Source organism: Parasteatoda tepidariorum, chromosome 3 (genome assembly GCF_982258835.1).
Source record: "Parasteatoda tepidariorum strain Cologne lab strain chromosome 3, Ptep-v5.0, whole genome shotgun sequence".
NCBI lineage: Eukaryota > Metazoa > Arthropoda > Arachnida > Araneae > Theridiidae > Parasteatoda > Parasteatoda tepidariorum.
Genome location: NC_141757.1, coordinates 17143221 through 17170250, shown reverse-complemented (window position 1 = coordinate 17170250; position 27030 = coordinate 17143221). Strand labels below are relative to the sequence as shown.

Below are 27030 nucleotides of genomic sequence, written 5' to 3'. Positions count from 1 at the left end.
CAGCACAAGGATTTAATTAAGCTAAAATACATTATTCGTAATATTTATTTGCACTCACACTTCAATTCAACTCTTTCAATTAATTTTGTTATTTTCAAAGATAATATGTAATTATAATTGAAAATAAAAGTAACACATTACCTTTATTATTTTTCTAAGATAATACGCTATTATCTTTGAAAACAATGGTAACGCATTATCACTGTTAATTTTAAAGATAATAAATATTAACTGCTTATAATTCATCACAAAGGATAATAGCTGTTTAACATAAACATTTATTTTAAAACAATCATAACTTCATTTAAATATTTTATATACATGCTTTTAACTCAAAAGTTTGCAAAACACTTCTAATACAGGCAACAATTATTCTTAACAAGATAATTGAAATGTTCCTGAAAAATATGAAACAATTTAATAAATTTATTAATATTTTTTCCCCTGTGGTCTCCCTTGAATTTATAAATATTAATGAAATTCATAGGTTCTACAAACTTCCCAAGAGAAAAAAAAAACATGGATACATTCAAGACAAACAGTTAAGATTGTCTGAAACAGCAAGACTGAAAAAACAACACATTCACATTTAAACACATATTTGAAAGACATGTAATCGGAAATGAATGCTTATCCACTACAAAGAATGTCATTCATTTATGGGAATTCACAATTAGTGATTGCACTTCTAGAGAAAAACACAAAAAATTAGACAATATTGACAATTTTCCAATAAAATTAATTCGAAAAGTGCAAATAATTTCTAACAGAATGTTTTCTTTTTTTCAAACTACACACATGAGATTCAAGAAAAAAATAAACAATTATTTTTAAATAAAAAATTATAAAAAAATTCAAAGTTTTAACTTTTAATTAATTTAATTTTATGTGATTATATTTTCTGATTTGTAAGACGATAGACATCATTCAATAACAAAATGAAACATGTAAGAAAAATTAACTGAAATACAAATAAAAATCTTGAATTTATTTTAAAAGAAAGTTTAATAATAATTTTTTAACATAATTTACTTGAAAAAATTGGTGCTCTGGGAAGATACTATAAGTAAATTGAGCAGGAAACTATTGCAAAATGGAATTAAAACATTCATAACATTTAATAAATCACAAATATAACAATTTACTGCACTTATTGCTAGAATACAAGACCTTACTGGAAACCATTCATAACATTTAGTGCAAATTTGCTGCACTTTTTGCTAGAACACAAGACCTTACTGGAAACCATTCATAACATTTAGTGCATATTTGCTGCACTTTTTGCTAGAACATAAGACCTTACTAGAAAATATAATTTTTAACCAAGTAAATCAGAGCAAAAACCATCACTTATTCCTAGTATCCCAAGCCAAAAAGTATTTCAGAAAGATATTAATTATTCTTGTATTGAAGCATAAAAAGCTCAAGCCCTATTAAATTTCATTAAATTTGGGTGAGAAATTTTCTTTTCTTTTTTTATTTAATGCCTTGCCCTACGCTGAAATTCGGAATAAGCCGTGCCTAACATATGCACCCGAATGTTCACGAAAAGAGCCTAAGACAAGAGAGATAGACAGAAGATAAGAGATTAGGAGACAAGATATAAAATGCCTATTCTTAAAAAGAGCTCGTTCAAACGTTCTTGTCCAGCCTGAGATTAAGACCACGATAAGTATTGAGATAAGACATTCTCGTGATGTTTATGTTTGGCTAAAAATGTCAATTACGAGCCAGACTAGTGATATTCATGTTTTGACATGAAATTAAGCAACAAGCCTAAATTTTCATCACGATTTAGACTCGTAAGAATAGTGCAAGGGGTTAATGTAAAGTTAAACTACTACAGAGTGTGTAGCCAAATCTTTCAACAAAAAAATAAGCACCTTTCAAGCACTAAAAATGTTTTTAAGCACTATATACATTAACAAAGTGAAACATAATTTTCAAAGACTTTACATGATCATGATAAAATAACAATTTCTGACAAACAGCCTTTTTCTTGATTATATTAGCTACCATAAAAAGATCAAGAGATTTTTCGGTTCAAAGAATGAGGGTGGAAAATGAAGCCTGAAATTGAGAATATCTAGCAAAATGCAGCAGACTTACACATGAGAGTGCTAGAATCTCAAAGAACTCAGCTCAGTAGACGCACATGCGGACTTGCAAGTAAACAAAATATGCAAATAATATGTAAATATGTAACATAAAATATGAAAAATAATTGCTGCTTTCATAGGTTATGGAACGACGATAGGCCGAAATGGATTGTGGTTGAATGAATTGTGAAAATGTTGAATGTGAAAAGCATGCTTTTGCATAATATGTGCAAAAAATCGACATGGTAAAGAAAAAATCTCTTTTTTGAGAAGGGAATATCAAGCACTTCTCAAAAACACCCAATGTAAAAAGCCCCTTTAAGGGCTTTAAAACCTTTAAGCACCTTTAAGCACTTTTTAAAAATGCTACGAACCATGTACTATATTCTTTTCAAAATTTTATATTTGATAGTTTAATTTATATAGGTAATTTAGGTCTCCAAGTTCAAACATTAAAAATCTTTAATTGTCGACTCTGAATTCAGTCTGAGGATAACAGTTTGCTTACCTGGCAAAAAAAACTTTTTTCCCACATGTCAAAAATAAAACTTTTTTACATATTGCAAATTATTTATAAGGTTAAGCACAAAAAGTAGAGAGCAGAATCCGGCATAACCAGTAAGTTGGTCTGGAATTGATTTGCAAGTCAAACAAAAACTTTCTCACACACGGACTCAAATCTTAAACAGCTTCACACAATATATACAACACTTTGAATTGATATGCACTATCATTTGCTTTGCTTTCTTTTTGGAAGTTGCAGATTAAGTTTATGAGCACCACTTTGAAGAAAAAAAACATGAATTCTATGCAGTAAATGAGCATTCATTTCAATCACAAAACATATCACAAAGTTTGTAATATTTAGAGTACAAAAATATACAAATGTGTTCGAGATGGAATGTAAAATAGTTTTGTTTCACAACTGCTAATCTGAAATATGAACAGCATAACAAACTTTATACCAGTGTTTAAATATATGAAGCTCAGCCTAGATGTTAAAAGAATTTTGTATACCAATGGGCAGCTCAGTCAAATGTAGTACACTCAAAATTAAATAATTTTACAATTTATTAAATAAGTTTATTTATCAATATTGTACACATAATAAAAAAAAACTAGAGAGCATATATACTACATAAATGATTTTGATACTTTTCTGCATAAAATCCATGATACGGAACAACTTTTTTTAAAAAACATGTAAACTTATTCTCATTATACCATATGTGTTTGATATAACTTAATAAAGATAGAAAAAAAGCAAAAGTTAATTAGAAGTTACTAAAAGCAGATTTGGTTACTTTTTTTTTAGTGTTTTAACCTATAATCAAGAAGAATAACACATCATTTGATTTACGTAAGCCTAAAAATAGAAAAGGATGGTTTTTGAAAATCATAATTGATTTTAAAACAAAACATTCTTTGACATCATAGGCATGCATTATTATCAATTAAACTATACTGAAGTTTCATCGATTTTGACAAATTAGTTATTTTTGTAACAAACTATAAGGCATCAATACTTTTAACAGCCAAACTGATTTTAGTCATGTGAATTTCATTCAAAATTTGCATTAAAATGTGTGAATCTAATTAATTTTTTTTTCTTCATAAAGCAGAATTAGGATTTTTTTTTTTAATTTTTAAAATTTTTTAAAATTTTATTCAAGGTTTCATCCCTTCCCTCTATTAGAAACAATTTTCTAAGAAATAAAAATTTCATTAAGGGAAAAACATGAACACACAAGCTTATGTAAAAAATAAGACTTGCATTAAGTGAAAATAATTAGATTATAAAGCAAATATTATTCAGAAAGTTATTGTGACATATTTATTGTACGTCTTATTCATTAGTCATAGTCTAATGCGAGAAAAAAATAGAAGGTGAAAGCACAGTGCATAAGATGACAAGAAAGACAACATCTATGGAGTTAGGAAAAGGACAGCTATGTAACAAGATCGCCAAATAGTTGATCAGCATTAGCAATTTGATGAATAGAATAAATTTCCTCAAACAAATTAAGAAATATTTATTTTTTTAAATAATTAATAAGGTCATGCCTAAAAGTCGTAACATCTTAAAATCGCGACATGTAAAATCTATGAACTGTCATACAGGTAAAAAGGTTTAAACGAAACTTTATTTTCCCACCCAAATGAAGTGAGAATGAATCACTACCGATAAAAATGTTAATCCAATATCTCGTCTATTAGCCATTTTTTTTTTTTTTTGTAATAAATGCCAAAATTCCTATTAACACCATGACTTAGCTTCGTACAATATAAACAAATAATGAACATAAAATTTTCTTTGGCCAAATGAGTCTTGTATTGCGCTTATCAAGACTTACTGAAGCAGAAAGCTGCAGCATCAGGATTTCAAGCGAGACGCTGTAGTAAAGAGTTCGAAAGGGAAAAAATGGCATCAGAGAACATGACTAATGGACTGAGAACATTTCGAGTTGCTTTTGCTTGGCTTTCAGCTCCTGAAGGCCTTCGTGGTATGGACCATAATGGATGGAAAAGATGAGATGGGATTTCTCCAGCACTTCTCTTGTCTCTTCCACTAGAATCCTGAAAATTAAAATGTGTAAACGGCCAAATAATTTTAACGAAACCATAACAAAGAATTTGTATTTAGATATAACAAGGTGTGTAGCCAAATCTTTCAACAAGCAACTTTTAAGTACTTTTTAAGCATTCAAAAATATTTTTAAGCACTATGGATGGGTGGCCTAATGTAAACAATAACAAGCGTCCTTAAACCGGAAGAAATTTAGAAAATTTCCGGTGTATCCCTCCACTTATGTTATGACTACGAGGCGATGTGTGAACAAGCCTAATATTCTATGCAGTTTTGTTATTGTAATTTGGGTTCAAATCTAAACATAATTGTACCATTCATAAGAGCTTTCAGAAATGTATTGATTCTCAGAGGTCGTAAGGCCAAAAAAAATTTTGGAAAGTTAATATCTCATTGTGAATAATTCTTAAGGTTTGCCATGTTTTGTATTTTATCCCTTATTTGGCTACATTTGAATAAAATGTAGCCAAAAATATCTTTTTAAGTTAGCCTAATTAGAAAATATTCTAATGATTATAATATTAATATGATAATGCTGAAGTTTAAAGGCTGAAAGAAAGAACTCGGTACATGTGAAATACTGCAAAAGATGTGATGCAATAATATGATGGCGCGTTTTTTCAATCTGCGGCGTAAAAATATATCGGAAGCAGTAACCCGGAAGTCTTGAAAGAGCAATTTTACCACTAGCGCCACTACCCTTAGCTTTACACGATCACCCATCCATATACATAACAAAATGCAAACTAATTTTCAAAGACTTTACACGTTAATGATAAAAATAACCAGTTTCTGACAAAGAACTCCTTTCTTAATTATATTAGCCATCATAAAAAGACAGAGAGATTTTTTGGTTCGATTTCAGAGGGTGGAAAATAAAAGTCTGAAATTGAGAATATCTTGCAAAATGCAGTAGAGTTACACATGAGAGTGCAATAATCCCACCGAACGCAGCTCAGTAGAGGCACATGCGGACTCACAAGTATTTCATCGAACATGTAACATGATTGGTGCTATCATACATTATGAACTGAAGGTATGCCGAAATGGATTGTGGTTGAATGAATAGTGAAATTGTTCAATAAACCAATGTGAAAATCACATTTTTGCATAATATGAAACAAAAATCGACATGGTAAAGAAAAAAAAATCTCATTTTCCAAAAGGGAAAATTAAGCACTTTTTAAAAACACCCAATGAAAAAAGCACGTTTAAGGGCTTTTAAAAAACAAAAAGCGAAAATAAGCATCTTTAAGCACTTTTTAAAAAAGCTGCGCACCATGTATTAAAAATCATCCAATCCACGAAGGCGTTGATTATGCCATTACCGGGTCATCAGTAAACAAATTTAAATTATACAATCCTCAGTCATTATATGTTCTTTACTCCGATTACAGTAAAACTATTAACTATTTTTGCTCAGATTAAAAATAGAAGGGAATTTAATTTTTTACAGTAAGAGACTCAAGTAGATGGTTTAAATGAAGCTCAACTCACCTGAAGTCTTGGTCACTGGCAGATCGCTCGTGATAGGATTGAGCAAGAGCATTAATAAGTAGATCAGAGTATTTCTGTAATTCATTACCATACTCTATACTGTATACCCCAAAGATGTGCTCAGTTATTGTGAGAGTTGGCCGCAAATACTCCACAGCAAGCATCATCTTGTCTATTGAAAATAAATAAATGCGAAGAAATTTTTTTTAATTAGTACAAAAATATTTAAAAAGTAAAATAAATTATTTTAAACATACTTTTTTTAAAAAATCCTCATAACACAAACTGCAATGACTTTACCAGCAATATGAAAGACAATTTAAGGGTTTTTCAAAATTTTACATTAAAGCTTGGTTTAAATTCTTCAAATTAAAGGAGGAGGGGAACCTGTATATACCTTTGCAATAAGAGTTTCAAAATTGGATGTGATTAATTTTATTTGCAAAATTGAGGGTTGGTAAGAAATAAATTTGTTTAAAAAAAAATGTGATAGAAAGTGAGATTGTTTTGTCTTTATAATATTACAAAATTTATGATTTTGAAGTTCATTTAAACAAGGGTAAATTGAGTTTTTTAAAAAAGGCAAACAACACGCTTCATACTTTTAAATTGGGATTAGGACAGTTATTAAGCAAAGCAAATAAAGCTATCTTTAAAATGGAGGAAATATTCTGATTATAAATCACTTAAAATTTTCTCCATAATACATTTTAAGGAAAAACAAATTATAAAGGACTATTATAAGAAAGAGGGAAAATAGATTTCATAATGAGGATAAAAATGAACCAAAAAAAAAATAAATGAAATTAAAAAAAATCCTAAGTAGGTAAAACAATAAAATAGTATATATTTTAGTAAAAAGAAGCATAAACACATATGAATATATAAATATCGGTATTTCCATAGTTTAAATTTATTTTTGGTTGATTTTTACATTATCTCCAGTTTGAAGAAAATAAACAAGTTTAAATTTCAATTTGTGAATAAAAACAAACTTTTAATGATATATATAAAAGAATAAATAAACATCTACCTAATGAAGCATAACAACATGCCAACTGATCTTGGACTTCAGAGAGCTGTCTGTTATACTTGTACATGACTTTTTCACGAATTTTGTAGCATTTCTTTAGTCTTTCAAGTGCATCTTCAGAAAAAAAGATAAGAATATTATAATCATCTTATTGAATTTCAAAGTTTCATAATGTCTTAAAATAAATAATTTTTGTTAAAAAAAATATAGCCTTTTAATCATAAAGCAAATTATGTAGCTTCATTGAATTTTTGCAAATTATTTAAAAACTTACCCTTTTTTCATTTATATGAATAAATTTATTAATACAAATTTCAAATTTTGTCTCTCAAAACTTTGCAAATTATAAGTAGGAAGATACAAAATACATTAAAATGAATTAGTTTTAAAATTTTAAGAGTAAAACAAAATATTGATTTGGCCAATTATTTAAAAATTGTGATAAATTTCTTTCATTAATTTTATAAATTGTACTAGCCAATTAAACACTTCCCAATTTCGACCAAACATCGTTTGGGTACTTTAAAGGGGGCCTTCCTTGTTTTGCCCGTGCGTTGCTTGTGCGACTGATTTTTTTACTCGATTGCAACGATTTGCCAGAATTTTTTCTTTCTTTATTTTACAATGCTTCTAACAGATGGCTCTGGTAGTCCAGTAGAGGTTTTGGCTTTTTTGGCTTTTTGCAAAAGGCTTTGGCGCTTTTCTTTTACTTGGGAAAAGGCGTGAATTTTGTTTTCACTAGCTTAGTAGAAAAGCCAACTTTAAATAAAAATGCAATTGTTTTTGAATTAAAAATTAAAATTATTTCATAAAATCAATAACTGTAATAGTTTTGACTCTTGATTTGAGTTTATATATTCGATTTTAACAGAAATTTGTTTATCAAAAATATGATTTTTTGACCCAATTTGCCAGAAAAAAGACGCTGTTAAGCGGTTCACAATGTTAATCCATTCGACCACTTCTTTCAACAATGTACAAAAACCCGAAATTAATTTTAAGAGAAAAAAAAGCTAAAGAGAAAATACACAAGTAAATATCTACACAAGTCAGTAATTCTGGAGATTTTCCTCACTAAAGCAGTGAAATTGAAAATGTAAAACTTTTTCTCTTTAGGAATATTTTTTTCCAAGATAGATTTTTCTTAAAATTTCCTAGATTAAAAAAATAAAACTTTTAATACATGGACCACAGCACACTATTCTTCTCCATTTTCAGTACAGATGACATGACTATTTCGGAAAATAAATGAAAAACAGAACTTAAATGTCACACCTTTGAAGCTACCCTTAGCAGCAAGTTGCAGGCCTTGCACATAAAGGTCATGAGCAGTGAAGACTTTCTAGAAAGAAAAAAAAACATCAAACTGAATTAAACATTGTCCACAGTTCAGGTTTTTTTTTTATCGCAATAAATGAAAATAAACTCACTCTTAATGAAGTGGTGCAGTCATTGGGTTTGTCACAATCTAAGCACGAAGCTTTATTTGTAGAATCTGGTGCTCGAAGTGGACCACTACATGACGGACATTTTAATGCCTAAAATCAATTAAAAAACATAGATAACTAAAACAAAATCAAAACTAGAATGACAAATTAAGGTTCATTTATTGGCATTAAACCAGGGTTGGCAAAAAACCAAAAAACTCGTTTTTTTGTGTGGCTTAAACCAGGTTTTTTCCGACATTCTTTTTCCAACTAATATACATACTAAAAAAATGAAAATTACTTCCAAGAACAATTAAAATAAATAACAAGCAATTATATCAAACAGCACTAAACCAAATGGTTTTTTTAAGGAAAAATCCATTTGGTTTAAACCATGCAATAAACAATAAAAACAATTAATAAAAAAATGCACTCTGTTAGATTCTTGACCATACAAAAAAATAGACAGTTGGAGCTAGGATGTGGAAGATTTGACAGGAGAGCTGAAACTACTTGCAGTTAACAAACTTTTTGCTGCTGGAACTGTCTTTGTCTAAAATCATAACTGTGCTAGATATTGTTTTAAAATTATTTCACAGGGTGCGTAGCCAAATTTTATAACAAAAAATAAGCACATTTTAAGTGCTTTTTAAGCACTATATACATCAACAAAATGCAAAATAATTTTTAAAGACTTTTCGTGATCATGATAAAATAACTAGTTTCTGCTGCACATGAGAGTGCAATACTCTCATCGAACTCAGCTCAGTAGACGCACATGCGAAATAAGTATTTCATCAAACATGTAATATGATTGGTGCTTTCATACGCAACGGACCAAAGGTAAGCTGAAAGGCATTGTGGTTGAATGAATGGTGAAAACTTTGAATAGAACAATGTGAAAATCACAAACGCTTTTGCATAGCACGAGGCAAAAATCGACATGGTAAAGAAAAAAAACTCAGTTTTGAAAAGGGAAAATTAAGTACTTTTTAAAAACACCCAATGAAAAAAGCACCTTTAAGGGCTTTTAAATTACGAAAGTTGAAAATAAGCACCTTTAAGCACTTTTTAAAATGCTACACACCCTGATTTCACCCATTTTTTTATGCTAAGCTCTTCCAATTGTGACTTGAGATTTCGTTGTTGTACCGAAATAATCTCTTGTACCTTCAGATAGTTTTTCTTTTTCAATGTGACAGGTCACAAATGTTGCATATGGACAGCTTTATATAGAAATTTCTTCTCATTACACAGAAAAACCAGGGAAGAAAACGACAAATGAATAACATTTGGACTTAAAAAATTCAACTAATAAGATGCCAGTTCACAGATATAAAATATTAAAAAAATATCTTTATTAACTAAGTGGCTTTCCAATATTTGTTAAACTGTGCTTCTAAAAATATTTACTTGAAATCTTTGCTCCCGTTCATCTTCATTTTCACAAGAATCGCATTCACATGTAAAAAAGTATTGTTCCAATAAGACCCTTTGCCTGTCTTCTCTGGGCATACGACGAAAGTGAGGACCTAAAAACATTATACATTGTCACAAAATTGACATAAATTTGTAAAATTTGACTTGAATAGTGAAATAGTAGATTTGCAAAAACATACCATAACAGTTAAAAATTTCTTGTCCTTGTTTTACATCATTGATTACACGAACTATAAGTACATTCCGAGAAAAACTAAAAAAAGAAATCAACAAACAAATATTAAAACAATTAGTATGATAATTTTAAGAAATGAATGAAAGGCTTTATCAAATATTTTAATGATGCTTAATATATTACATAGTGAGTATAGTGCAATGATAGTGAGCATTTATCAATTTAACTTAACATTGAATAATCTTAGCTTCATGTAAAATGGAGATATTTATCACTTATTTCCTTAGAGCATCTTGCAGTGACCAGCTGGTCTGCCTACACTAACTCACTGCTTGGTAGCCACACACATTCAGTGTGGGTAGAAAAATCTTTTAACAAAAAATAAGCATCTTTAAAGCACTTTTTAAGCACTCAAAAAATATTTTTAAGCACTATTTACATTAACAGAATGCAAAATAATTTTCAAAGAATTTATTTAATCATGATAAAATAACTAGTTTCTGACAAAGAACTCTTTTCCTGATTATATCAGCCACCATAAAAAGATAGAGAGATTTTTCTGTGCGATTTCAGAGTGTGGGAAATGAAGCCTGAAATTGAGAACATCTAGCAAAATGCAGCAGAGTTGCACACGAGAGTGCAAGAATCTCATCAAACCCATCTCAGTAGATGCAGATGTGGCCTCCCAAGTATTTCATCAAACGTGTAAAATGATTGGCGCTTTCATGCGATGTGGATTGACGGGATGCCAAAATAGGTTGTGGTTGAATAAATTGTGAAAACGTTGAATAGAACAATGTGAAAATCATGCTTTTGCGTAATACGTGGCAAATATCGACATAGTAAAGAAAACAAATCTCATTTTCGAAAAGAGATAATTATGCACTTTTTAAAAACTCCCGATGAAAAAACACCTTAAAGGGCTTTTAAAAAACGAAAATCGAAAATAAGCACCTTTAAGTACTTTTTTAAAAACGCTATGCACCATGGTTATTTAGCATTAATGTCTATAAGGATAATTATTACGATAATTACAAAATATCACAATAAAATTTTTTAGTTTCTTCAATTTAGCACAAAAAGATTACAAGTTCCATGTTTTGACAGCATGTATAAATTTAGCTTGAGATATCAGTAAAATATTTTAATTCATTATGAATGTGAGCAGTATCAGAATTAGTATCAGCAGACTTAGATAAAATGAAAAACTTTCTGTGAACACAAAATCTCAGTTAAAAAACTCTCTGCACACATTAATTAACTCTTGTAACTAGTTTAAACTTTTTTCTCGCAACCTCATTCTGACAAGATTTGTTTGAAAACCATGATTTTTTTAAAAATATTTAATTTTTAAAGAATTTTATATTGATTTATACTACAGAAAGGAGTTTGGTAAAAAAAAAAAAAAAAAAAAACACTGAAAATAGAAAGCCAAAAATGTTATGTGCAGAACCTTTTTTTTAAATAATTGAAAAAAATGCCTGAAATTTGAGCAAGAAAAAAGTATATGTAGTAAATATTAATCCACAGAATGTTATCATCCTTTAAATAAAAATGTCGAAGCGAAATTTTATTTACTTATTTAAATTGCGTAAATATGAATAATTTATTTTAAAATTGTATTAGTATGAATATCAACGTTTCATTTTAAAATCCTGTGAGCATGGATTCCAAAATATAATTTTTAAGTCACTTGAACACGAATCATAATAGTGGCTTTTGAATAGCATGAATATAAGATGCAATATTCGATACATTATAGTGAAAATACGAAACATGATCTGAAATTGCAATGTGATTTTAAATCATGTGAATGTATCAGCATCAATTACAAAAATAATCACCTGGATATAACAGAGGGATTGCACGAATGGTTCATGAGACTGACAGTGGGAAAAAGTCCAGTGGCGATTTTCACTTGTTTCTGGTTAAGAACAGAAGTACCACTTTGAGATGATGTTTGCAATTCTGTTATAGCATTGGCATTGCAGATCAATTGCAGGATATGACGCAGTATCAGTCCACTAATAAACATTTCCATAGCGGGTGGACCAGTCGGCATGTCGTTCTCTTCGATTGAATTTACAGAGAGACGAGAATGGACGGGGCTTCTAGATTTATGAGTTGGCGTGGATGGAGCAGACCCTACACGGCTGTTAAGATTGCAGCTGATGAGCCTTTCGCGTAATGTTTGGCTTTCTAAGGTGGCGAAATAGTTCATTCGATCCAATAGCATCAGCAAAAGGAGGGCTGTCTGAAAAGTAAAAAGACAACAACAAAATAATTTCTCATGTGCATAACAAGCAGGGGTGATTGTGGCAAATTGAAAAACCCTGCAAATTTTATGCGCGAAAAATCGATATCAATTTATATACCATACATCTTTCATACTTAACACAATTTCTTGAACTAACATTTATAATTAAATTACCTTCTAATGCAAAATATAACACACCTTTAGCAACTAATTCAAGAAAAAGCTTACTCTAACAATAATCTCGATATTAGATTTCATAATCGTGTGAATATTAATCGTGATATTGGATTTTAAAAACGAGAAAATACAACTTGCGATATTGAATTTTTGAATCCAATCAGAAAAAAATTAAGAATAAGAAAAATTAAGATAATTTACTCAAGAATATTTCAAAAAATACAACGAAATGAAAATTTTCATAACATACCATAAAGCTACTAATTTAAACTGCTGAGTCGCACAAAATTTTTAATTCATCTTTCCATCCAAAGAATTTAAAATTCTACACTTTTTAAAAGATTTTAAACATTTTAAATGACATTTGAAAGAAAATGTATCATATTGAAAGAGAGCAATGTGAAATATTTATAACTTGAGAAAACTTAGTAGACTTAATATTTTTCATGCTTTTTTAATTTTAGAAATTTTCATCTTTGGACAAACCAAAAATTTACAAATGGGCAATCAAAAACAGATGGTCGAATTATATTTTGGAATATACAGTATTTTCTTTGATAACTTTTCTCCAGTAAAAACAATGAAGTATTACCAATGCATATTGAAAAGTGTCGTCTGTAGGCATGTCATCATGGGCCACCAGATGATAAACTGCAAAGTAATCATTTCTGTATTTACCATCAGGGAAATCAAAGGGATATAATGAGGTTGAAGACTTCACTAGCTCTTCACGATTTTCTAAGATTGAGAATAAAAAATACATTAAATTATTCAACCGCTCCTTGTATCCAATAAAACATTTCAAAATTTCTATTAGCATTTACCTTGGAGAAAATCTAATCCAGTGACTAGAATTGTCCTGAAGCTTAAATGAGCGATACCCACCTAGAAAGAGAATAATAGAAAAACTTTAAGCGAAAGTAAGTTGTTTAAAACAATGTCTTTAAACTCTTATTAGGAATTGAAATAACCTTAAACAATGAGACACTTTTTTCTAATTGCTTTAATAAACTCATTTATTAGAAAATTAAGAAAAGTTTCCCCAAAATTACAAGTTATGCTAGCAGGAACAGGTTTACATAGGTGAAACCAAATATTTATTTAAGAATTTCTTTCTTATATTCAGGATTATTTTATAATTAACAATTATGACTGCAAAAAAATTTTAACCTTTTTTTGTAGTGGATACTGTTAAGTAGATTAATTTAAACAAATAGAAGTAGAGCTCGAAATTAACGGTGATTTTTTAGTGCAGGACCACTAAATTTTGACTCGGTCTAACAAAAAATAATTATTAAAGGTTTCCGGGAGAAGCAATCGATATTTAAAAAAAAAATTTCTATGCTATTTTGGTTTTATCAGTTTCATGTTTTGGTCTGTGTTATTGTTATTAAATAATTTATTACCTCTTCATAATTGTGGACATTTCACATTGTTTGTATTATAATTTTTTTATTATTTACATTTCCTTCATTAACTTTTTTAAAAAAAAGGTTAATTGACGTGCATAAATGAAGCAGCGAAAATGTGTACAGACAAGTTACTGGTGCTCTGTACTAAAGAAACTATAGTTAGAATAAGTCTGTACCAAAGAAACTATAGTTAGTATACATGTACTATAGTTAGAATAACATACTCACCGAATGCAATAGGTCTAAATTACCACATTCCCATTTGTGGTATTTCTCCCATGATAAATCAGCACATTTTTGGGAGCAGTAACGAACTTGTGAACACTGATGACACCTAAGGAAATTTAAATAATAAAGTCATATTGATGACAATTACATAAACAGAAATTATAGTTTTGTTAAAAATCATGATTTACAAGTGAATTATTAATAATTCAATTTTTGTTGCACATAAAATGAAAAAAATGAGATCCATCACATCCTGAAAAAAAAAGAGCAATTGGGAATTAAAGGAATTTTATCAGTGAAGTTACCTCTGACTTTTTCATTTTCAGATAGTAAAGTAATAATTTACTCTTGTAATTTTATCCAGCACAGAGTTTCAGTTGAAGCTTGAACACTTTAGATACTTTGTAATTTATCAAAATTATGATTGTGAGATTTGTTATTTACAAGCTAAGTAAATCACACAAGATTTTCAAAGACAAACAAATTGTTAGCAGAGTTAGAGGACGTCCAAAACTTTGATGGTTGGACTCCATCAGCACGGATCTTAAAACAATCAAAGTAATAAACTGGCAAAAATTTTCACAAAAGAGAACAAAATGGAGATATGTTTTAGAGAAGGCCAGGGCCCACCCTGGGATGTTATACTGATGATATTGGTCACAGACGATATATATACTTACCAATTCTAAAAAATTTATTATGAGAATGCGTAATAAAATTTTGTTTCGAAATTTATTTTAAATTATTCATCAAATATCACGTATATGCAGATAATAGATTCCCGATAACACGAGATGGACAGGATAAGTCTTACCTCATACTAATTGAAACTCGAATTATCAAAACCATTAAATAAAATGTAATGAGTAAAGCAGTTTTTAAATACTGGTATAGACGAAAATAAACAATGAACCAGACAATCAATACATAACGTCAGTAATTTTTCTCCTGACTCCCACACTTACCTTGCCTTGTAGAAGAGAATCTATGACAGTTTTTCAAAGCACCTTTTGATCCATAGGTTGAACAAAACTGCTTTTCTTCCTTTTCCAAAGTCAATGCTTAGTGACAAAAATATTGCACAGAACCCATCAATTTACCCTCATTTAAATGTGAACTCACATTGTCATTAAGATGGCTTTGAAAGTGTGAAATTTCTTTCACATGTTGCTCACTATTTGGGAGTTCTTGATATATAGGGGTTTTCATGAGTTATTTTTAACATATGCCATACACTAATGAAACTTTTTAGGCACCAATATTTAGCTAGTCACAAAAATATTCAATGGATAATATATCAAATAATATATACTAAAGTTATTAGTTGAGCATTAAGGAGGCTATTTTGATATTAAATAAAGTATTTTACACTCTAAACTTATTTAAAAGCCAATATAGGTCAAAATGTAAAATTTAATTGCTTTAGTGACGTGGTGATTTTCTTAGTGGATAGCAGTATTTTGAAGAGCTATGAAAATGACTGTAAAATTACATAAATAGAAAGCGGATGTGAGGAAATAAAAGTAACTTACGGAACTACAGCTAACGATTTGACATAACAGTGATGGCAGTGAGATGGATAATGAACAGGCAGCAATACAGATGAATAGGCTTCCTCCACAAACAGAGTATCACCAGGTGATAACTCTCTGTTAGCCTAAAACATTGAATATCACAATGATATATATATATATTTCTAATTTAAATAGTGAGTGAATAAACAATTTAAAAAATAATAAATAAAACTTAGATCATTTTAATTAGATCTTATAATTGTTAGATAATTGATTTCGTCTATAAATTAATCGTTTGAGAACATATGTAAGCATTAGAACTAAATGCAAGTCTGGTAAAAATTAATGAATAGTTTTTATGATTCCTGGTTGCTAAAAATTAAGCTACTAAATGGTGTGTAGCCAAATCTTTCAACAAAAAATAAGCACCTTTTAAATACTTTTTAAGCACTTAAAAATATACATAAGCACTAGATATATTAAAAAAATGCAAAATAATTTTCAGTGACTTTACATGATCATGATAAAATAAATAGTTTCTGACTAAGAACTCTTTTCTTAATTATATTAGCCAAAATAAAAAGATCGAGAGTTTTTCGGTTTAATTCTAGAGGATGGAAAATGAAGCCTGAAATTGAGAATATCTAGCAAAATGCAGCAGAGTTGCAGATGAGAGTGCAAGAATCTCACAGTACCCAGCTCAGTATACGCACATGCGGATCCGCAAGTATTTCATCAAACATGTAAAATGATTGGTGCTTTCCTACAGGCTAGGGACTGATAGTATGCCAAAATGCATTTTGTTTGAATGAATTGTGAAAATCACGTTTTAATATAATGCATGTCGAAAAGCAACATGGTAAAAAAAAAAAATTTTTTTTTGAAAAGGGAAAATTAAGCACTTTTTAAAAACACCCGTTAAAAAGCATGTTTAAGAGCATTTATAAAACGTAAATAAGTACCTTTCAGCACTTCTTAAAAGCGCTACTCACCATGTACTAAAGCTGGGGGGGGGGAGAAATTGCATTATAAAGCAACAAACATAAATATATTTCATGATCTTTATGGAAAAGGTATCAACAGTAAAAAACAAGGAGTAAAAAAAAAAACAATTTTTATTTTTTACCCAAAATTCCTTTATCCACCTTTCTAATTATTGCATGGATATTGAGCTTGAATGTTGTAAGGTTATGAAACTAATACTTAGATTATTTCCCCAACATAAGATTGTAAAAGAGAAAAAAGAAAAAAACATGAGAAATTGAAAAAAAAATTAAATATATGTTTGAAAAAAGTTAACAAGACTATTTTATATGAAACATATTTTTATTGCTTAATATTTTCAAGTACACTCGAACATGAACTTACCACAACAAACCGACCCTTTGTTTTATCATTCTTAATGTCTACTGCACATGAAGCATTGTCAATAGAATGATTGGAGCCATAGCTTAATGGAAGAATATGAGAACGTACTGCCTCTTTTTCCTCATCTGGCCTGAAAAGAAATCAACATTTATTATTTAGAATTTTATAACAGACTAGAATAGCAACACACTCATAACTCAAGAATAGAAAAAGGAAATGTTTTCATACAATAAATAAAAATAAATAAAATACAAATAAATAAAAACTTTATTTGCAATGATATAACATTATAGATAGATATTATACTGACAACAATACACAACTTAATCAGAATTTTTTTAATCTTAATGTAATGATCAATAAAATGCTTTTAAAAAAAAACACTCTTTTCGGGTTAAAAATTATTGTAGATTTGTCATAAAATTATGTAAAATTTAAAAGTGAATTGGAATGATCAATATGATAAATATGAAATTTGACAAAAAAATTTATGTTTAGTTCAGTTTTATTTTAATATCAGTTAAAAAATTAGGTGCATCACGAAAAAAATTTCTTCTAAATTTAAAGTCAATAAAAAGTTGTCACATAATTACCAAATCTTTTTTGAGACAAATTGAAAGATTTTTAAATCTCCCAGTCTATGCTAAAAGTTTATTTTTTTGGAAGGGGGATTAAAACATAAAATTTTAAACTAAAAATATAAAATAAAATTTAGTTTTCAACTTCAAAAATGTAACATGACAATAAAAAACTTAATATAATCATACACATCAAATTAAACAATTAAATCTCCTGCAATCTATATAAAAGCGTCAATTTAAGCCATAATCTACATAATAACCAAACCTAAAGATTGGGTTGAAAATTAAAAACATGCATATTTCGTAATGAACAATGAGATTTACCAAATATCAAATGCTAAAATAGGAGAATACTCACGGCTTCATTTCCTCAACAGCTTTTATTAAGGTTTCTACATCATTTTCTTGGCGAGCTGAAAAATGACTATACATTAATTAACGTGTTGAAATAAAATGTATTGTTAAATAAATTAATCATTTTGAAAAAAAAAATTTATATTTTAAATTTTCTAAATAAATATTTTAAAAAATTACAATACTTAATGATATGACAGCTTTAATTTTAGAAAATAATTAACTTCTATAACCATTTTTAAACAATGTTTATTTGGAACTAAAATAAAACCATTCATTAATGAAACAAATTATGTCAAAACACTTAAAAACAATTTTTTACTATAAAAAGAAATATTTCAAATGTTCTGTTAAATTTTTGTACATTAAGGGAAAATAAAAATAGCAAAAAAAATTTTTTTTTTTTTCACAAAGCCTCATTTTGCCAATTTATTTAAAAATTGGGAGGAAATGATTTAATATAACAATGATGATAATACTCCAATGGTCTTTTTTATTTATTTAATTACTGCTAATTAACAAATTTTAAAAATAAATTAATTCTAATTGTTTGAGTAAAAATTCATTTAACAATAGGCACTGAAAATGTATTTTATAGCAAAATTGCTGTTTTAACAGAACGAAGACAGAAGTGTCATCTTTCTAAACTAGCTATCAGGAACCACACAGTACAAGTACAGTAACATAGAAATATACAGTTAACATTTACAAAATATATTTATTGCATACTTTGTTATGCAATACATATATTAACACAATTTCAAGAAAACCCCGGTTTAAAACACTGGAATACTTTATTAGGATTATTAGGTTATGTTCAAATTACTCAAGATTATTTCCTAAAATTGTCAAATATTGAGGAATTAAATATTAATTGTTACTGTGACTCAGATTTCGCTGCAAACTAGGATGACAGAATATCAGTAGGTGGTACAATAATGTTTTTGGATATAACTCTGATATTCTGGAAAACTTTTAAACAAGAATGTGTGAGTCTATCTACAATGGAATCAGAGTGTGTGACTTAAACTGACGCTGCCAAAGAGGTAATGTGGATTAAGCGTATAATAAATGAGTGTGGAGAATTAAGTTTAAAAGACATAAATTTAAGTGATTGTATTATATTTAATGACAATCAATCGGCTATTGATTTTTCCCAGTCACCTTTTGAAAATAGTCGAACCAAGTACATCGACGTAAGAAAAAACAACACTGTTACAGAGATCATCTTAAAAAAGACGCAAAAAACATGAACATTAAAATAGTTAAATAATCATATATATTATTACCTAAGCGCTTTGGATCCAATGACGCTTCTTTTAAAAGTTCCACCGACATATTGAAAGCTGAAAGATAAGACAATCTTTAAATTCTCGGCATTCTGCACACAAATTACTAATAAATCTTTTTTTAAAAAGCAATATCAAAATATTGTACTGATATTAAAAAACAGTAAAAGGACACTTATTGAATATAGAAAATTTATTACCTTCCATAGCTGCATCGGGCTGATTTAGTTTCATGTAGCATTGCCCTTTTCGTTGAAATAGCTTAAATCTGAGATTGATGGGATAATTGTAATGAATCGCTCGATCAATATCTAATAGACATTCCTGCAAAAATTAAAAAGCATTGGTAGGAACTGACAATGAAAGCATCCAAAGTAACAATCTCCAAATAATTTGAATTTCCCTCAAATGGATTTTGAGAATAGAAATTAAGATGCGAAAAAAAATTGCATATCTCTTAGAAATACAGTCTAAGTTCCTTAATATACTAAGATCCACCTGCCATTCCAAACACACGTTATTTTAACGTCCATGTTATTCAAGCTATTATAATATAACAACCAAAATTTTTATTCATTTTCATTTAATTCCAAGGAAACCTCTTCAAAAATGTTTCCATTGAGAATGAATCACTGGAATGGATAGTAAAAAGTATGGAGAAAATGATTTAAACTCTAAACTCAGTGGTGCGACAGCCCATAGAGGGCCAAAGCCTACTGTGCCCATTTCAGTTTTCTTGACCTTGGGCTCTAAAGTGCAGGAGCAGATGTTCCGGTTTGGTGGTCAGCCAAACGCGAAACCCCCACTGTTTAGTTTTCAAGCATGCTTGGTACACATTTATCAACCCATTGAAGGGATTCAGCCACCGGGCGCAGAAAATGATTTAAATAACTATTTTTCTTTATGTTACTTTTCAATAAAATTATTTCTCTAGAAAAGAGAGAGATGGACCACCGATTCTTAACCTAGGTAATCATAACTATATTTTATGGTTAAAAAGATGGCAAAATACTGTTTAAATTCATTATTGAGAATTGAAAGAATACATTGTATTCTTATTCATGACCCTGGTTTTTTTTTTTTTTTTTTATTCATATTTTTCTTGTTTGAAAACTGTATTCACTTTTTTTGTGAAGTGTTGTGATAAATGGTTTAATTATAAAAAAGGTTAAAGGTTGCATTTAATTATAAAAAAATTAAATTATTTTTTATTATTCTCTAATTTGACAATAAAAAGTTTTAAATATTAGGACACGAAGATTTGTATTTCTATTGTCTGCAATGTAGGTGTAAATGATAAAATTTAAATTTAAAAAATATATATATTAAAGTGGCTCTAAGAAAAAAAATTAAAAATATGTCTTTTTAAAATATTTCACAGAAACTTTATGTGGTTTTTATTTTGATGAATTGATCATTATTTTTATCTCTTTAATATTTATTTATTCATATTTTAATATTTTTCTGTATATTTGATTGTATTTATAAATAATACTTTGCATAAAGTAAGCTTAAAAGTACTATAAAAGGTTACAAAAGCAGTACACTAATCAAGAAATGTAAATCTCTCTTAACCAAGTACCTCATTTTTGTGCAAGTGAAATAAAGCAGCCGATCGATTACCATATCCCAAAGCAAGTTCTTCAATGCGGTTGTCAGCAGAATCTTCAGATTTTGGAAACGGTGCAGCAAGAATGCTCTGAAATTAATTTCATAATTTACTCAACCAATTTTTTGACAGTTTTCCTAAATTTAAAACAAATAATAAAGACACAAGTGATTATAAAAAAAAGTTTTGGGTGTTGAAATCTTAAGACTCTAGCTGCACTTAGTCAAATATAACCTTATTTGGATAAATAAACGTCAGTGGCCTAGTTTTGGGGACAAAACCCCCTTTGAAATTACATATTAGTTGATTAATGAACTATTGTATGGTAAATAGGATGTAAATATAAGAAAGTTTTCAAGATTCTTTTTTTGTAATTTAAACGTTTAGAGTACATAGATAAATATTATAAGGAAATAACAGATAATCCCCTCGAACATTACATTAAAACTACACCACTGGAAAGCATGCATGATGATTGAAAAAATCTTGAGAAACTTTAAATGTCCAAATTCCTAACAATGATGTCATCATAAAAATAAAAAAAACATCGAAATGTTTACTCTGGCAAAATGTTAGCATTCATGCAAAGCAAGGCTTTATTTTTTCTAAAATCTGATTAGGTAAAACTTTCATTTTCCTTTTTAAAAATATGTTTAATCCTAGAATGAAGTTGTTTATTCAAAGATTATCGAAGCATATTTTTAACATTTTTGAGCATAGTTCGAATTTGAATTAGTTTGAACTTTGGTTCCCAGTTTAAAAACATTAAACTGAATATTTCTAATATTTCTGAATATTTCTATAGCTATCCTAAAACATGTATTTCATTAAAAAAAGTAAATAAAAAACCATCAATATGTAAACCATCATTGCTCATAATAAAATACAAAATATTTAATTTCATTCGGAAAAAAAAAACAACTTCATCTGGCTATGTAAAAAATAAAGATTTCATTTAGGAAGCATTAAAAAGGAGCTTTTAGAAATAAAGACTGGCTAGAGGGCAGCCATAATTCTGGGTAAGTTTTACTGAAATATAAAACTAAAATACTTTAATAATTAAAGAAGAATTTAAATACCTGTGTGTAAAATTCTACAGCCTTTGAGTATGATTTCTCTTGAAAACACTGATTTCCTTCGACTCTTAGTTCATTCGCTTTTTCCCAATATTTTTTATGTCGAGATGAACACATGATATTGAGCCACTGCTGAGCCTTATTTCTATAAAATAAAAGTTTATTACTGTTTGCTACTTGAACCAAAAAAGATATTTGCAGTGCACTGCCAACATGAAAATCTAGTAGATTTTATAAAACAATGCAACCTGTCAAGATGACCATTATCACCAAAAACTGAATTTATTTCAAAGAACAAAACATTCTTGTAAGAATTCATTAAACATGGAGAAAGGTTGAAAAAAACCTGGGTTATTATTTTAAAAAGGCCCAACCCAAGTGAGTTTTGTTGGGCTTAATTGGTCTTTTTTGAGTTTTAATTTTTCTTATATATAGTAATATACTATTACTAGTATACAAACAGTGTTAATAATAGTGGTAGATTAGATAAACTTCATGGAGATTAAGGCACAATGATGAACGACATGGTGGTGGCAATAGGGTTACCTACTGCCTTTGCTTTCCAGACAAGCTGGTACTTAATGATATGAAACTGTGAGATTTTCAATGAAAAACTTTAAACTGATTATATTACATAAGACTTACTTTAAACATTATTTAGTAGAAATACTTATTTAATGCTCGAGCAATCAACTAAGGAAGAAAAATATGTTTTTATAAGGATTTTGTTTAGGATTTTGTTCAGAATTTTGCAACATTTTTTTAAAAATACATGAAGGTTTCTCCTTACTTTCTTTACTCACCAACCACCACAATAGCTTACCTTTCATTATTTTCTGCAGTTGTATTTTTTAAATTTATTGCAATTTTATGCAAGCACATTTTGCTCATATGTTAAACGCAATGAAATGAATGATTACCTGGATTTCTTTCTAATATAATTAACTGTACCTGAAAAAAATTTAACTTAGGAAAATAAAATGTGTGGCAAAATAAGAAGAAATAAAATAGAAGAAATAAAATCATCTTTTAACAATGTATAATGATAATCTTATATCATTACAATAATTCAAATAGGTAATTGTTTTTATCTCTCTGAAACTCAAGAATTAGGTTCATTTTTAAAAATTTAAATATAAATGAAGCTACTTGGTATCAAATAATCCTCATTTTTACAGTATATTTTTTTTCTTCTCTTCTATATTATGAACAGTTTTGGATGTTTTTAATGGCATTTTTTGATTTTTGTTTTAATTGGTATTTTTTGAGATTTCCCTTTAAAATCTGGTCTCTAGTTAAATGTCTAAAAGCTACAATATCGTAAATGATTACTTTAGCAAGTTTTTCTAAGGGAAAACTAAATTTTTCCTAACGATTGAAATTGTTTCTTGGGTGTCACTGCCCGGAAATTGCTGAAGCTTGTTTATTGTTTTTGGTGCAGATTACAAATCTTTTTCCCAGAAGTAAGTCCTACAATTCTTTCCTTAACTGATAGGGGAATATTTCTGCATCATAAATAATAGCCAAGCAGCCTGTGAGAAACTATAAATAAACATTACAGAAGGGGACCAACTTAGAGGGCTTCATGAAATTATTCCTAGATGTTTAAAACAGTACCAAGTAACCAGTAAAGTTGGTCTGAACTGATATATCATAAACAGGAGAAATTGATATACATTTAATCAATATACCTTTTTTTTTTGTTCTTTGCATTAGGAAAAGTAAAAAATGAACAGTTTCATGCAAATTCCCTTATTATCTGAAAAACCTTCCAATTTTACAATAGTGAAAAATACAATATAAAACTTAATAACATAATTTAGCAGAAAAACTTTTGCTAATTTATAACTTACATACAGAACATGAAATACAAACATGAAAAACTCGTAATTTAATATTGAAATCAGGGAGGGGATTCTAATAAAGGGGAAAAAATTGTTATTCAAACTTGAAAGGAATAAAAAAAATTATAAATAAATTTGGAATAAGGGAAAACAATATTTATTTCAAATAAAACTGAATGATTCGACACAGGGTTTAAGCTGAGTCTAAAAATTCATTAGCAAAAAAGCTAAAATCTGAAAAAAAGTCTTAGCAAAATGCTAAAATGCCATTAGGCTTATAAAATTACTTTATATCAAACAAGTACTGTAAGTTATCTGACAAAGAATAGCTTAATGTACAAGAATATCAAAAAGAATACTTATAACAAAAAAAAACACATTTATTATTTATCAAAACATTTTGGTTTATAATTAACAATCTTCCTTTCTTTCATGTTTGCCCATTTTACAAATGCTTCTTGAAAGTTAAATGCACTTTCAGGGCCCTCAATATTAATCATTAACGAATTGTTTACATGGTTGATTAACAACCTGTTTCGAATATTAGTTTTAATCAAATTAAGGCAGCTAAAGCCCCTTTCACAGTCAACAGTGTGCATTGGTATTATTGCACAATACTCTATAACAGAAGTTATTAATGGGTACTGTTCAGACACATCATTGGTATATAAAAATAAAAGTAATTCATTAAATGACATGTTTTTACATCGTTGCATTAAGGTGTGTTTAAATAATCCCCATTCACAAAGTAATTCAGTTTCTGTAAACTGAAAATCTTTTCTGGGAGATTCCGAAAACAAATTAAAAATGCAACGGATTTCCTTTACACCATAATGCTGTAATTCTTCCGAACTATGGGGCATCCTGCTAGGTATAAATATATTGAACATTTCGATTTTATCCAAATTTCCCAATCTATCAGTAATATTTTCAATGATACAGTTTAATCCTTTAGCAAAAATGCGAAAATGCTTTGTTGAATTTTAGCATTTTTGAGGGGTCTTTTCGCATTTTGCGAAAAAAGCTACCGTAGCGGAAACCCTGATTCGACACCGAATGATTAACTAAACAGAAGATTGTTACCTAATGAAATCATCTCTAAGACAGAATTCCACTCTGTCTTCATTGTTCTTTAATTTAGCAAATCGTACTAAAGTCTTTGATTTCTTGCACCGTACAGTAATATCATCAAGTACATCTTGCCAGCATGTGTAAGCCGCCATTCGTGTTACCAAGAAACGTTCTGTTTATATTTTGAAAAGGAACATTTTCCATACTGCGAATTTCTAGATCAGACTTTTAAATGCTCTGAACGTTATTGATTGAAGTTTAGTTTCTTGTTCAGAGAGGGCACTATGTAAACTTCGCGTTTGTCACGTTTCGTTTATTTTTTAATCAATAATTTGAATTATTGCAAACGGCAAGTTTTTACACGCTTTATTTTTGAATAAAATTGAACTTCTTGTTTTTCTTTTAACATTTAGCGGTAGTAGGTCAGTAGGTGCTTTATTTATACCGCCATAAGCTGCACTATGGGTTATTGGCGACGGTATAGGAAACATCCCTGAGGATGATTGAAAGACATGCCATCGCAATTTTGATCCTCTGCTGACGGGATGGTTGTCCCTCCTGCTTTGTAGACCGGCGACCTGAGCTTGAAGTTGAGCACTTCAAGGTAGAATGGTTTAAAGAGGTTCAATACCGCGCACCCTTGGTCCCCACCCGCCTACTGACTGCACTCAGTGTCAGTAATGCTTGACTGCGGTGTTCTACAGGGAATCGTTTTTTTGCAATCAATCCATATTGGGACAACATTTGGTGGAAGGGTCATTAATTAACATTTATGAAGAAGTCATACATGCATGCGTCCGGAACTTGGTCATCTAGATTTCCTTTTACTTTAGGTCAGGGACTATTTAGGTCGTCTAAGGTTCATTGTTGAAAACACTTGTTCACATATATAAGATGAAGCAAACATAGCTCTGACTTTCTAGACATGAAATATTAAATTTGGGAAACTAGCTTTCTGTAATGATTTGCAAAACTCATGCGTTGGCATACTTAGAAACAACTGCTTCAGATGGCGCCAATCTACGGCTACTCTATAAAGAACTTCTGCTTACAACATTTTACCAATTTAAGCTGTTTGAGCTAACTATTTTCATCAATTTATGTTTTGTAGAACAAAAATAGAGGAAATAACAGGTCATCAGTACTTGGCTAAAAAAGAAATAACAAAAATAGCTTTAAACAAAGTAGACAAGAAAATGAATGCATATTGTTTATATTCGCCACGAATTGGCAAGTTAAAATTCTATCCGCGGGCCGAATAAAACCTTCTGGCAGGCCGTAGTTTTCCCATCCGTGATTTAGGTGCTCCAGATCTGTAATTTTGCTTGATAAACTACATTATAGTATTCTGTTTTAATTACATTACGGTACATTATCTCTCCACTGCTATGGTCTTATTTATCACATAGGTCACGCAAAAATATAGACTATTTGGATCAACGCATAAGTAATTTTTTTGTGAATCTTATTTATCAAATAAGTTTTGAAATAGTGTTTAAACATTTTTCAATGTTTGACTGGAGTTGTAAATATCCTCACTGATTAAAGAAGATAAAAAAAAAAGTACACAGTTATTAAAGAAGATAAAAATTTTCTTCTTTATTACGTAGAAGCCGAGCTTTCGAAAATTGTTGGAAATATTGTCGAAAATATCGCATGCATGAGTTCGGAGATGCTTTTTTCGTATCGAATCGAAAATTATTGTTAAGAAAATATATTCAAAGATGTTTTGAATGTACTTTACTTCTTATCGTAAAAATTTTAATTGATAGTTAAAAATTTAATGAAAAGTTTAGTTCCTGACCAAATAATAAGTAAAGGGTACCAACATTTTCACCAACTATAAGATTCGTATTACTTTCATTTTAATAAGAATTTCACAAGTTTTTATTAGTCTGCACAGAGCTGTTTGTTTTATACGCCCCACACATCTAGACTAAACAGTTTCTTGAATGCGTTGTAGCTACTGAAGCAAAAGTAATTATTGATTCA

At 29.1% G+C, this 27030-nt stretch overlaps 1 protein-coding gene across 1 annotated transcript; it reads right to left on the bottom strand.

Moving 5' to 3' along the window:
* Positions 1 to 1873: 1873 nt before the first annotated feature.
* On the bottom strand, positions 1874 to 25618 carry LOC107436230 (protein-lysine N-methyltransferase SMYD4). Its single transcript, XM_087158873.1, has 19 exons — positions 25051 to 25618; positions 22127 to 22268; positions 21021 to 21137; positions 19639 to 19762; positions 19439 to 19495; positions 18154 to 18208; positions 17215 to 17344; positions 15865 to 15989; positions 14333 to 14438; positions 13517 to 13577; positions 13285 to 13430; positions 12103 to 12512; positions 10263 to 10336; positions 10057 to 10175; positions 8647 to 8754; positions 8492 to 8558; positions 7217 to 7330; positions 6184 to 6355; positions 1874 to 4676 (listed from the first exon to the last, which is right to left on the bottom strand). Exons 1-19 carry the CDS (start codon positions 25188 to 25190, stop codon positions 4541 to 4543), a joined length of 2403 nt encoding a protein of 800 aa, XP_087014999.1. The 5' UTR covers positions 25191 to 25618; the 3' UTR covers positions 1874 to 4540.
* Positions 25619 to 27030: the final 1412 nt, after the last annotated feature.

Coding starts and splice junctions, on each gene's coding strand:
- LOC107436230 (XM_087158873.1), bottom strand. CDS start 25,190: ATGGCGGCTTACACATGCTGGCAAGATGTACTTGATGATATTACTGTA. Junction 22,269..25,050: donor CTTAGAGATGATTTCATTAG/GTAACAATCTTC, acceptor TTTATTTTATAG/AAATAAGGCTCAGCAGTGGC. Junction 14,439..15,864: donor AAATCGTTAGCTGTAGTTCC/GTAAGTTACTTT, acceptor AAATTTCCTTAG/GTGTCATCAGTGTTCACAAG.